We start from the raw sequence: 13,738 nt of genomic DNA, 5'->3' as shown, positions 1-13,738 counted from the left end.
CCTCCGCGACGATCCACGGCTATCTCCTCATGTCGCGCAGCACGCCCACACTGAACACCATCCGCGTAAAACTTGTCAACGCACTGCCACTAAAGCCGGCTCCCGTCCAGACTCACAAACAACATCAATATCAATAATAAACACAAACACGCCACAAGCACCGACACCCCCGCCTAATTTGTTGCCACGTCTATGAAAACAAGCACAGAAACAATGCCATTCAACACGCTACTTACACACACTACCACTCGCTTACAATACGCGGACCTGGCAACACTACATCCCCTCTCCCATTTGCTCACAGCCAACCACGTGACCCACGACAGCTTTTATGTTTCTGCAACACCGGAAGTTACACGCTACACACACACACATTAGAAGAACAACACGAACACAACACTACACACACACACACACACACACACACACACGGGCCACTGTTGCCAGGTCTATCAAAACAGGCTCAGAAACAAGCAAACAGACCCAGAAACAAAGCCTTTCACCACGCCACTTACACACCCTACAACTCGCTTACAATTCACGACCCTGGCAACATTGTTCCCCGTCTTCCACAACACACACAGTCCCACACAGACACACACACACTGATTCGGACTTGGATGGACAGCGGCGCGATTACATAAATACACCGTTTAATTCATGCACACACGACAATTGCACCACCAGTTTCATTAATGTCAACACGACAATTGCGCGACCCGTTTAATTCATGGAAACATGACAACTGCGACGCACCGAGCCGCATGGATTCTGTGTGTGTGTGCGTGCGGGGTGACTCTGAATTGGAGTGTTTATGTCAGTCAGCGATGCGATCCGTTGTTATTCAGCCAGGAAAACAATCTAAACATTATATACTAACGTCAGCATCGGGCAGATTAACACACACAAGCGTTATTACTTGAGTTTTCTTATTGAAGTGCCTCTGAATTGTAACGGTGTGTTTATGTCAGTCAGCGATGCGATCCGTACCAGCACCATATGCACGGACTGGAGAGAGGCGAAGTGTTTCTCTCCCTTCGGCTCATGTAGCCCTCATTGTAACTACAAATATTGTTCCCGAACAAACAATGTGGGGTCACTGCAATCCGCAATCCAAAATAATGTAGCCCTACTATAATGCAGTCAAGGTCCCCCAAAAAATATACTACAGTATGTTCTGCTCCATTCTCTACAGCTTTTGCTTTCCAAAAACAGTAATTTATTGTAAGCAAACAAACACAGTAAACAGCAGTTTCATGTCTGCTTATTTTCATTTACATTAATTTCCTTTGATGTGAAAATACAACAAATAATAATAATACCCATCCGTTACTACATGTCAAGGGCACAATACTGGAGTGGAGTCTGTCAAATCCCGCTATTTCCTTCTTCCCATTGCGCTGCCCACGGAACTAGGATTCGCCGCCCGAAGGGCGGCGAAATTCTAGTAATCTACAATTAAGGCATGAGTGTTAAATAATTTCGCATAACAATTTTAAAGTGTGTTTTGAGTGGTGTTAAAATGATTGATGATGTAAATAGTACAAAATACATAAATAAATCATCATGGAGATATTGACAGATGTACTGTCGACCAATGCCACATTTCTGTCAAATGTTTTTGAGCATTGAAGCTTCATTCGATTGGGATTCAGATCCTAAATTAGGACCATTAGGCTCAACTTTAGCCTATTTGTTTTTGTATTATACGCCATGCAGTGGAATATTATGTGAAGTTGGAGTTTATAATGTGATTGACCTGTATAGCTGCAGTCAGATAACTATGACGACCAACACGACCAGTGTGTCTACGTTGGTCTACTTCCCCTCCTACAGTAGAGTGCCTTGGGTTGGCTCCCACAATGTCAATTTGCTCGCCATCAGTTCTGGGTGCCTGACAGTGCCCACTCGCTGCCCAGCCAGCCTCATCCTTCTCTCCCTGACCTTGTCTGTGACCCGTCACCCGCGGGAGGCCCTGGTACACACGTTTTCCACACGTTTTCTAATGTGTTCCTCCCATGTGACATCACATGCCACACAGCGTAATACAGTTAGTTGCTGCGAGAGTGAGGTCTAGCCAACACCATCTCGGGATTCCTGGATCGCTGCCCTCCACAAATTCCTATCCAACATCAGGTTCTTGGCATGACGTCCTGCATGACGTCCTGACGTCCTGGGCATGACGTTAAACTGTTCCGTTCGAGAGGACCGGCGACCCTCGAATGTAAACAACCACGAAAGGAAACTATGGATCATTACACAGCTTAATACTTCATAACGTATGAAGCAGTGTAGAGGGTATGCGCGTGACATCATTCTCATAACCGGAAGTTATGCAGGAACTGAGTTAAAAAAACTACTTTTTGGTCTTCACATCCAAACAGAAAAGTCCTAACTGATTGCATTAAATGACGTTAAACGATATTAAACTCACTTTGCCAATTGCCACTCGATTTGCCACTCACTTTATATATATGTGCATACCCTCTATTTGTACCAATACATGGCAAGATATTGCATACATGTGCTCCAGAACTTTGGATTTATATAATTATTTATTTTAATTGGATTGTAAATCGATTTGTCCTACATGTGAAGCGCCAAAACGGTGTCTCTCTCTTGTTTTTATGACTTATACAACTGTACTTATCTTTTAATGTTATGTAGGCAGTGGGCACTAGGCAGGCAATGCTGTGTATTATTTTGTACTTCCAAACAATCATATCTGCTCTTCCTGTGGCCGTGCCAAAAAAAAATAATTCTACAAGGAACACTAATTAAGCCGTGGAGACAATTATAAGCGTGTGTTCGCCATATGCACTTGTGGTGACCAGTTAACTGCATTTGCGTGGCTTTTAAATGTTTTCTGATGATCAACAAAATAAAACCGTTGAAGCCCTAATAACAGCATCAGCGAAAACATTTTTTTTTAAATTGTAAAACCCCACTCTGGTGGGATTAGGGGGTCATCATCTCCACTTCCGGTCATAAGTACCAGTACTCAAGTTATAAAGAGGATGTGTGGCACTAAACAGATAGACACTATATTTGCCTGCATTAGAAAGACCTTCCCTGTCTAGCTCAGTGGGTAGAGCATGGCACCAACACTGCCAGAGATAAGGGTTCACATCAATACATTTCCACTAACATTACTTGAGTATAATTCCTACTAGGATTAATACCCAAAGTGGTACTTTAAGATGCTTTGGACAAAGTATTGAGATATATTGCCATATCGATTATACAGCCCATCTCTTGGTCATGCCCTGCCTGCTCAGCAGAGAGTGGAGAAATCAGGGAGAAAAAAAAGAAAATAAATATATATAAAGAAAACTATATATAAAAATGGTAAATGGTGCATTTATATAGCGCCTTTATCCAAGGCGCTTTACATAGATTGTGCATTACATTCACCCATTCACACACACACACCGATGGCGGAAGAAACCATGCAAGGCACCAACCAGCACATCAGGAGCAATTTGGGGTTCAGTGTCTTGCTCAAGGACACTTCGACACTAACTCTGGGGGAGCCCAGGTTCGAACTGGCAACCTTGCGGTCACCATCCAGCCACTCTACCCCTGAGCCACCGCTTTTGACAAAAGACAAAATTGCTCACAGAATTGCAAATAAACTAAGCCCATCCTGGTCAGACTGTTAGACACTGTACTGATGTTTAATTCAAGGCAGATCCAGTGTGTCACATGCAGCCACAGGACACAGAAGCAGAGAAGAAAAAGACACCGGATGTGAAGGTGATGTGATTAATGAAGGCGCTACGACAGCAGTGACAGACGTTTCAATGTACGATGTCGTTTACATCGAAACATCAGTCACTCCTGTCCTGTCCTGTCCTAGCAACTTCATCATTAATAAAAGGTTAAATGAACCAGCTGCACCAGTGTTCTCTATATCTGATGATAGTACATACAGTATATCAGTGGTTTTCAACCAGTGGTCCGGGGACCACCAGTGGTCCTTGAGTGGGTTCCAGGTGGTCCCCAGCTAAATGATGGAGAGTTGGTAACCAAATGGACCACTCGTGAGAGTGTAAAATGAAACCAAATGGACCTGTGAGGGTCCATTTGGTTTCATTTTACGCTCTCAAGAGTTAAGTTATTGTAACATCTGCATTCCTTAAATTGCAATAAGTCTACAATGTAGAAGAATTGTCATTTCTGTATTGTACCACATCAATACGGCATTGAAGACAAAAATCTTATCTAAGGACAACAAAATATTCAAAGTCTTGGGTTTAAGAGTCACTCTAAATGTCTGGTGGTCCGTGGCTCAAATGCTGAATAAATAATGGGCCTTGATATGAAACGGGTTGAAAACCATGGCAGTATATGATATATCCATTCATATACCCACTATTCATTCATAGTTATATTCACTGGTGAATGGTGATAGACTGTACATCTACATATGTTTATTGACTGTACAATATGTGCAGTTGTGCAAAATAACCTATGCCTAAATTATTTCTCTTGACTTTATATTATTTTGTGTTATTCCCCCAGATGAATCAATAAAGGTCTGATAGTAGTGATTAGCAAACTTTTAAGCAACTGTAGCCTACTTGCTAATACTGTGTCTGTATGATTCTTTAAATTAATTGTCGAAATATGACATTCCTTCCTACTGACTGTAACCCCTTATAAGGCTAAAGATTAAAAACTACACTGTAACGAATAGGCTGTAGAAATTACAGTTAGTTAATGGCAAAAAAGTTGCCAATAAAGTAGTGTAAAATTACTTATAGTTACTGTAAAAACAAATTACAGTAAAGTACTGTATACATGTTTACAGGTTTTAACTGTAAAAAACTATTACAGTAAACTACTGTATACCCTTTTTACAGTTTGTTACTGTATATGCATTACTTTTGGTTATTGTAAAACAACAGCAATTAATTGTAAACCAATTTACAACATTATATTGTATTCTTTGAAATTACAGCTATTTACTGGCAACTTTTGTTGCCAATAAATAATTGTAAAACAGCAATTAATTGTAAACCAATTTACAACATTATATTGTATTCTTTGAAATTACAGCTATTTACTGGCAAATTTTGTTGCCAATAAATAACTGTAAATACTTAAACACAGTATGTTGCTGTAGAAAGTTTTTTACAGTTATTTAGGTTTTTTTTTTACATGCAATTAGTGTTTGATCCAATTAATCAACATTGCATTAAATTCTCTTCAACCATTACATAAAACCCAGAGTCTGATATGCAATAAAACATTTATTAAAACTTTACATTACAAGGTCACACCTCCCATTTTTTCCATCCCCTAAAACAAACAATATTAAGACTCTCCAGAGAAAAGTGCAAACTTTAAAGACATTTAAAAACAGTGATTCTGAACCTTTGGGCCTGGTCCTACTAATGGGCGGTCAGGCCACGTACCGGTAATTGGCAAAACACTAGGATTTTATTGAGAATAATTTGAAAAATGTAAAGGTTTAAAACATGAAAAGAAAACAATAATCTTGTTCCCCGACAAGATAACGTACAACATGTACACATTTTTTTATGTTGTTTTACATCCATGATGTACCTCCAAACAATATGTAATTTGTCATCGTTTCCAATTCAGTGTTGCATCATCAGTCTAGTTTCCCTGTTCTACCAGAGGTGAATGAACAAAGAAGCTTGGCTAAACAAAAATGCCACTGCTGTGATCAGTGTGGTAAACACTTCCCTACAATGTCCAAACTTAAAATACACCAGAGAATTCACACTGGAGAGAAGCCCTATATGGATGTGATCAGTGGACAACACTTCTCTCAAATGTCAATCCTTAAAAGCCTCACTGATTTAAAACTTGAACCGTCACAGCCAATAATCAAGCCAGCAGCAGCTGATCTAGATCCAGACACAGCATTGACAGTGCCGTTAGCAACTGCCAGTGCTTGTGGACTGGCACCCACAATCTAGGTCACCCACTACTAGCCAGACTAGCTGAAAAACATTGAATTTAAAAAAAAAAGTACAACATTGCAGAACCATGTAAGTGTCAGAACACCGTGCAAAGCCAATTTGATCTGACTAAATATAATCCAACATTAAAGTCTCTGCAGAGGTCAAAGTGCAAACCTAACAAAAATAAACAGAGAAATTAAAATCCCTGCAGAGATAAAAGTGCAAACTTTCAATGTCCAAAAAGGGGAAACAGGCCTGGAAAACAAATAAGGTCTGGAAAAGGCGTGGAACCAAACAAATCGAGGTAGACTCTTTAAAAACTCACAAGGGCAAGGCAAACAAGTCCGTTAAGGAGATGGCAGATGTCAAGTCAATTCAGGCAGGAGGTCAAAACCAGCAGGTATCCATGGAACTCATCGTTGGAACTCAACATCTGACAGGGCAGGGGGAAAAAAGAACAATATAAGTATTTGCTACTATTTCAGTTATCTACAGGGCTGAGGTTTGTGGACAGTTGTGTGAATTGGTGGGGCAGGTGACAAAGAAACGTGTGGACAGAAGATGACAGGTGTGGAGAGGTGAGGGGCAATAAAATGGCCTTGGGAGTAGTGACATCCAGAAACTGCCCTGTGATCCTTAGTTGACTTTCCCTTTTCTGCACAATGCCCAAGGTTTTGCACAAAGTCTACTTACAAAGGCACAAGAGATGACAGCCAAAGAAGAAAAGAAAAGTGGTCCTGCACACCATATTAACTTACTAACAGTGTTGGGCAATATTATACTTGGAATCAAGAGTAACATCTTATATTACATATTACTTTTGTCCCCCCACCCGCAAAAAAGGGATCGTACAACACAATCCGTTTAGTCAGCTTTTTTTGGAACTGAATCAAATTGTTTTGAATAATATTAAGAAGAGTCACCAATCAGCCAAAAAGGCTATAAAGCAGTAATCTCTCTTGACATTTTAAATGAAATGTTTTCAAAGTAATAATGGTATATTATTGTTTTGGCAGAGTAATACAGTACTCATTACTGGGTAAAGTGATAATATTACAGTAATATATTAGTAACTTGTTACTGCCCAACACTGCTTACTAAAGTAAGTATTTTAAGAAAAATGTTTCGGTTGACTATGAAGGTCAGCTAATCAAAATGTTCTTAAAAACATTCTGGACCACTTTTTTTCCCCCCACTTCTGAACTCATAAAATCAGAGCCTGGGATAGAGATCTAAAAACAAAGAATACTGCTTTATATGTATAAAATATTCATATAGTGGGGAGAGAATGGTCCAAATTCTTTGCACATGACTTACACTTAAAGCCAAGTGAAGTCCTGCAATCGCTTCAGGAGGGAGGAGACAGGAGGACAGACCGAATTGTTCCTCTTCTCCCTCACCTTCCCACTTTTCTGGCTGAGCAGCTTCGTTGTTTTGGTGCCACTGCCAATGGTTGGGTTGATCCCAACGAAACACCTGAAATTACAAATCACACACACACACTTTATGAAAAATGTGCACTCACAGAGCTCTACAAGAGAGCACATCTTTCGAGTTACACAAGATAGTTCTACTTCAAGCTGAAAGTTACCTTTGGATGAATTCCAGGGTGTAACAGGCGTGCTCTTGGTACACCAGGTTGAAATTGTAATAAGCAGAAAATAAAGTTGCAATTCCAGCCAGGAAGTTTGTTTGTGGAGCCACAACGACCCGACCCTCCATGCTCAGCATCCATTGGGTAGATGTGAGAACTTCACCTAAACATAGACACAGTTTTTCTGCTGCTTTCCACATACAATGAGACTGTAAAACATGACCTCCATATTTATCTGCAATGCTTTTAAAAGTGTATACACTACCTAAGATAATTAGACGTGGAGTGTCGGGAAGCTTCAATGTCCTTTCCACATCTGCTGCTGTTGCCAACACCTAAACGACAGAAACACAAATTACAAATATTTAGTCATTGCACCCGACCTCAACAGTTGAGGAGAACAGCTTCATATTGGGCATATTACAGTTTACAGGTGGGAGCACTCCTCCCGTGGGATTGCTTATGATCTCTGTATAGGTGAGACTTGAATGCTGCAAATGTTTTGAATGCACGGGTACAATCAGGTACACCACAGGTAAAAGGGCAGTTTGGGTCATTACTGTGAAGTCTCATATGACGCGTAAAACCTGCTATACTTTTACTCTCATAGCCACAACGTTTACAGAGATACATTTCTGGGCTCTGGTTTCACCTGAAAAATAGGTATTTTCACTCTTCTTCTGTGTCAGGTCTTGGCACTGATGATCACTGCTCACTAGTCACTGCCAGCCAGGTGTTTTCTGTCAACAATACAAACAAAAAATGGCTTAACAAATCTAATTGCACACAAAAATCCGCAATGTTAATTTACTATATAACTTAACTGTACTGTAGGTACATTATTCATAGATAAAATAATTGCAGTCAAAACAAAAGACCTGCCAATCATTCACTACATGTAGATTAATATTACAGTTTCCCTGTTGTGAATAAGTATGTGCTAATTGCACATTCAACACAAACATGAAACAAACTAATGTACATTTAGTGGGTTCATAACTTCATATTAAAGATAGCTGAGCACATATTCAATTTCTAGCCTACAATATCATTCATGACTTGGCCCACATTCAACACAAATGGCTTTTTTCATTAAATAAACTTGTGAATATAAAGTGGTTAACAGTGATGATACTGTAGTTAAGAAGAGCTACAGTACATCACTTTCATTTGCAATACTACAACGACAGTATTTTATGACTGGGACAACATCCCCCCCCCCCCAAAAAAAGAAGCAAGAAAAAACGGAAAATAGGCGGATTTTAATGGCGGTTTTTGGATATTATCTCTGGAATGGAAAGTCCAATCGACTCAGTTTAAAATTAGTTGGATACGTGACTTTGTTGACAATAAGCACATTGTTTGGAGACTGGCCAAAAAGCCAAACTACACACACAATGCGTCGCGCCGCAACGTGTCGTGAGCTTGTTGATCAGTGGTACAAGAATAACAAGATGCAACAGTCACGGTCAACTAACACGTTGGATATAACATTTTAACTCCATAAACTAATTCAACTCACCAACTTGTCAGTAGATAGAAGCACGAAAGCACCCAGTGGTTTGTAAACACTCTGTAATCCCCAGCAGCAGCAGCCCAGCACACTGCACAGGCGTTTTGCTTCCTCTCTCTGTTCAAAATGAATAAGCTCCGCCTTGTGTGTGATGCAACCGGATGCAACGTCATCTCTTGATGCAGTAATTCAATGTAGGAACTACAATGAAAGTAGTTCACTACATTATTTCAATGTAGGACCTACAGTGAAATAGTCTAGAGAGTGTAGGCATTTCTAGGAAATGTGGGCACTTAAAGGGGAATGCCACTCATTTTCAACATTTTACTATGTCATTAATATACCTTACAGTTGTTATGAAGTACATCTCAGTGACATCACAATGATGTACTTTATAATGTTATTGATTTTTTCAGACCTCCAGTTCTAGCCAGGCAACACAGAATGGGCCGGGGGGCTTTTCTTTATTAGGCTATTTCCACACAACAACTCATAGTAAAATGTTGAAAATGATCTGGGCACCCCAATGTAAAATTGGCTATTTTGGCCAAATGTAAAACATATAGGCCTATACTGTATATATTTTGAAAATGATTTAAACAGAATATGCTTACACATTCAACAATTTAAGGGGAATTTCACTGTCCGATCCCAGGAAAGTGGTCAAAAATGGCACCAAGGTTTTGTAAAAGTGTCACAAATGCACCCAGAAACGATATATTTCCAATGTTTTAAAATAATCAAGGGGTATGTATCCCCACTTACTTTTTCGACCCGATTCCAACAGTGGTGGTGCTATACAGCAGCGGTGGCCGAACGGATAGCGGCGCGGTCTAGATACCGGAAGGTTCCCAGTTCGAATCAGCCGTCCGACACGTTAAAATTACCACCGCTGAAATGCCCTTGAACAAGGCATCAACCACTACGATGAAATGTGTTCTATGAGCAGGGCCTGGCTGGAAACAAGTTCTTGAGCTTAGCCCAGATACCCTGTGTAAATATAGATTTCATTTCATTTCATTTCATTTCATTTCATTTCATTATCTCTCTACGATGTCAGGAAGTGGGTGTAAACGCCTCCTATCGGTCCCTAGCCCTCGAAACACGTCTGGAAAAAAGTGAGACCATTTTCGGACTCAGCACGACAAGCTGAACACGCTGATATGTGTTTCCCAGCACACAGACTTACGGTTCTCTTAATTGGCTAGCGTTAGGGTTAGTTTTCAACGCACGATAGCTCGGGAACGATAGGTCCGTCAGCCAAGTAATTCACATGGGCGCGTACAGCTCTCCAAGATCTACGCTCCGATAGGTCCGCCATTCTCGTGCGACACCCGTAGCAAGAGTTCTCCAACTCTGACCTGTAATCCACAAGCGTTATAGACATGATAAACCTTACAGTGTATTGAATGGTGAAATGCTAACCCTAATTTTGAGAACCACATGTCCGTGCGCGGGGAGACACATATTGCCGCGTTCGTCGCATGGATAGCTATGCGTGGATGTAAAGCACGCCCATTTTCGACCTTTGTGGGAGGAGCTATCGCGCGTCAAAGTCTAACCCTAGTTTTCTGAACCACATGACCGTGTGTGGAGAAACACATATCAGATTGTTCGTCCTGACAAGCTATATAACATACTAAAAGATGGGCCCCTAATATCCAATGGTTTTTGACTTAGAGGCCTTAGAGAGGCTAGAAAAATAACAAAAAAAAAATTGTCAACGGGACCAATTCTATTAAATCCAGCGTGAGAAAGTGAGTCAGACTAAGTAGTTTTTGTAAAAAAAAAAAAGGATTTGTGTTTGTGGGGTCCAAAAAACGTGTCTAAAAAAATATAAAAAATATTTAGAAGTGTCGTAGAGACTTGAAACCAATTCCATTGGATTCCCCGTGCTTCAGACATGGATAGACACCCTTTGTTTTAGAATAATTGTTTTTTCCCTGTCGACTATAGCTTAAAAGGGGCTCGACGCCGCACAGGGGTCACGGGCATGACCTTTGATAGTTAGAAGTGTCGTAGAGACTCAGGACCAAGTTCAATGCATTCAGCTTGATGAGACGAAGAAAAAAATGTCCTGCTCAAAACAAACGGACACATTTTGGATTTGTAATTGATTTTAACGCGTTGGGGGCCACTAAAAATCCAATTTTTAAGGATTCCTCTAAATACACTTCTATGTCAAGTAAGGGAAATCTAATGGTGTTAGTTTTAACTGTCTAGAAGACTTATAAAAGGGTGAAATTGTTGTTTAACTGTTGGAATTTGGTTATACAATGCATACATGTATTGCAAAATACATTTAAATATTGTAAAATGACAGAACAATAGGTTACTGTACATCTATTGTAGAAATTACAGAAATCGGTTGTAAAGCTACGTTTTACAATAAGAACACAACTGACTGTAATCTTTACAATATGTTACTGTGGGAAAATGCAATAAGTTTCTGTAATGATTTTTTTCCCATAATGCATTGCAAAATACAGTTAAACATTGTAAAATGACCCAACAATAAGTTACTGTACATTTTTATTGTAGAAATTACACCAATCGGTTACAGTGTATATATGATGCCAGCCAGTTCATCTAATTTGCTCATAACCTACTGTGGCTGCAATGGGCCAATATCAACATGCATCCAATGCTTTACAAGAGCCAAATTTTCATTGTTTGTCAGACCTAAAGCTGCTTGATTGGGGAACATTTGTTTGGATGATGGCATTGTTTACTCAAGTCTACAAAACAGGCTTTCTGCGAATTCTGCTCAAGCATCTGTACTCCAAACAAAGCCAGCTCATTCATTATATCACCACCTTGAAAAATTGGAAAAGGCCAGCTCCAGCTCAATGCAATAATTAAGACCTACAGCATTGCAACACAATGACACCCAGAGAGAATGGCTCTCTTTCTCTTCCTCAAGGACAAAATCACCCTCCCGTATAGTCTCGTTTGTTAGTAAATGGCTTCTTCGGTTGTTCTGATAGTTTGTGTATGTACCCTATCAATTAAAGGAAGCCCTTTGTCGCAGACTCGCAGTCAGTATTAAATGGAAAATGGTAAAATGTGTTTATGAATATGATATTGTGAAAATTATGACAAATAGCAGCATTGCAAAAAACGCATCGCAAACAGTACACACACACACGCACGCACGCACGCACGCGCACACACGCACGCACGCACGCACGCACACGAGCATCAGCAAAGCATCTCCAACAGACCATTTACACAAAAGTAAAGTGCCTTGCGAAACGGCCGTTAAGTTATTATTTTCTTAAATAACTCAAATGTCTTCTTGCTTACCTACAACAAATCGATTTAGCGTCACTCCCGCCATGTCTCCTCCTGGTCCTCCATCGTCCTTAACAGTTTTCATGCTGTCCCCGGTGTTCCTAATAGCTTCACGCTGTTCTTCTGACTGAGAGGTGGTTGTTTCCATGAAATATTAGAAGTGTAAACTTTTACAGGTTCGCGCTGCTTAAATTGAGTTCTGCTACTGCTGTAACCGACATGGAACCATCAACGGTGCGCAGCAGCAGCCGCAGGTGTTCATGACAGCAGCACGCGCCCTCCAAATGTGTAAAACAATGGCCCCGCCCACGCCCACCAACTACTGGATCGCCACCACTTGTGTCTCTCTCGCAAGGTCTTCTACTACACTCTACATCCCGAAAGGGAAGGGCGGTCCATCGGCAAGGTCCGTCTGTCAAGTTTCAACGTGAGTGTGTGTGTGTGTGTGTGTGTGTGTGTGTGTGTGTGTGTGTGTGTGTGTGTGTGTGTGTGTGTGTGTGTGTGTGTTTCTGTGTATATTAAGCTGAGAGCCAGCTTAATATAATAGCACAGTACCGTGGTGTGTAGCACACCCACAATTAAAGTTATTACCTTCAGCTGTGGACTGGTTATCTGCTGTGAAAATGATCTATATTACCTTCAATGTCCAACCATTAGTTTAGTTAGTTAGTTAGTTAGTTAGTTAGTTAGGGTAACAGATAAAGATCTGTATTGTTTAATGTTCAGAAGCCACACACAGTAGGCTACTAGTGTTCAGGTGTTGCAGGTGATAAGCATATTTGGTGCCAATTGACACATCTTGTTTCAAGAATGACAACAGTAGCCTAGGTATTAAAAAGTATAAGTACTAATATTCCTCTCAACTTTGGTCCTTATTCTTTGCCATGTTTAATATTCCACAACTCCTTTGCCAGATGTTAACACAGACACACACCTGTCTCTTGACTTGCCGAGAAAAGCCCTGCTTCTTTGCTGCTTTCCCTAATAAGCCAGAGAGACTCCTTGGCAGACAGCTGTTCCAGATGGCATTATCACACTGCAGGTTCACAGTCAGCCAAAGCCAAACGAGCAGCCATCGCCACTGTACCACCAGCAAGAGGTGGTAGGCCCTGGCCCCTCCCCCCATCCCTCCACATCAACAGTCTAACATCTGGTGATGTTAACTTATGTAACACTGTGGCAGTTACCTGCGAGAACAGTTATTCATTTCATCTGAATTTATTTAGTCACATCACAGTTTTACAGGGGTGAAATTGTAGCAGAAGTTCAGGAGCAGGACCACACTCAAGTTGACTAAAGGAAAAGAAGGCACTGTTTCTCCTTTATTTGCAGATGGGTTCTCAGATTGACACTCAAGCCACCTACAATCAAGTCGCATCCGTTTACCTATAAAGGCTCATC

General features: G+C 40.6%; 1 protein-coding gene across 1 annotated transcript in view; it reads right to left on the bottom strand.

Annotated features, from left to right (window-relative positions):
- slc4a11 (solute carrier family 4 member 11) overlaps window positions 1–12,496 on the bottom strand; it is a 179,683-nt gene extending 167,187 nt beyond the window's left edge. Inside the window, exon 1 of the mRNA XM_079528367.1 lies at window positions 12,350–12,496. Within this exon, the coding sequence (XP_079384493.1) occupies window positions 12,350–12,485 (136 nt within the window). The 5' untranslated portion in view covers window positions 12,486–12,496. The remainder of the gene's footprint in view (window positions 1–12,349) is intronic.
- Window positions 12,497–13,738: the final 1,242 nt, after the last annotated feature.

Source organism: Electrona antarctica, assembly GCF_951216825.1.
Source record: "Electrona antarctica genome assembly, chromosome: 18".
NCBI lineage: Eukaryota > Metazoa > Chordata > Actinopteri > Myctophiformes > Myctophidae > Electrona > Electrona antarctica.
Note: the sequence above shows the minus strand (reverse complement) of the source record. Positions and strands in the feature narration are given on the sequence as shown.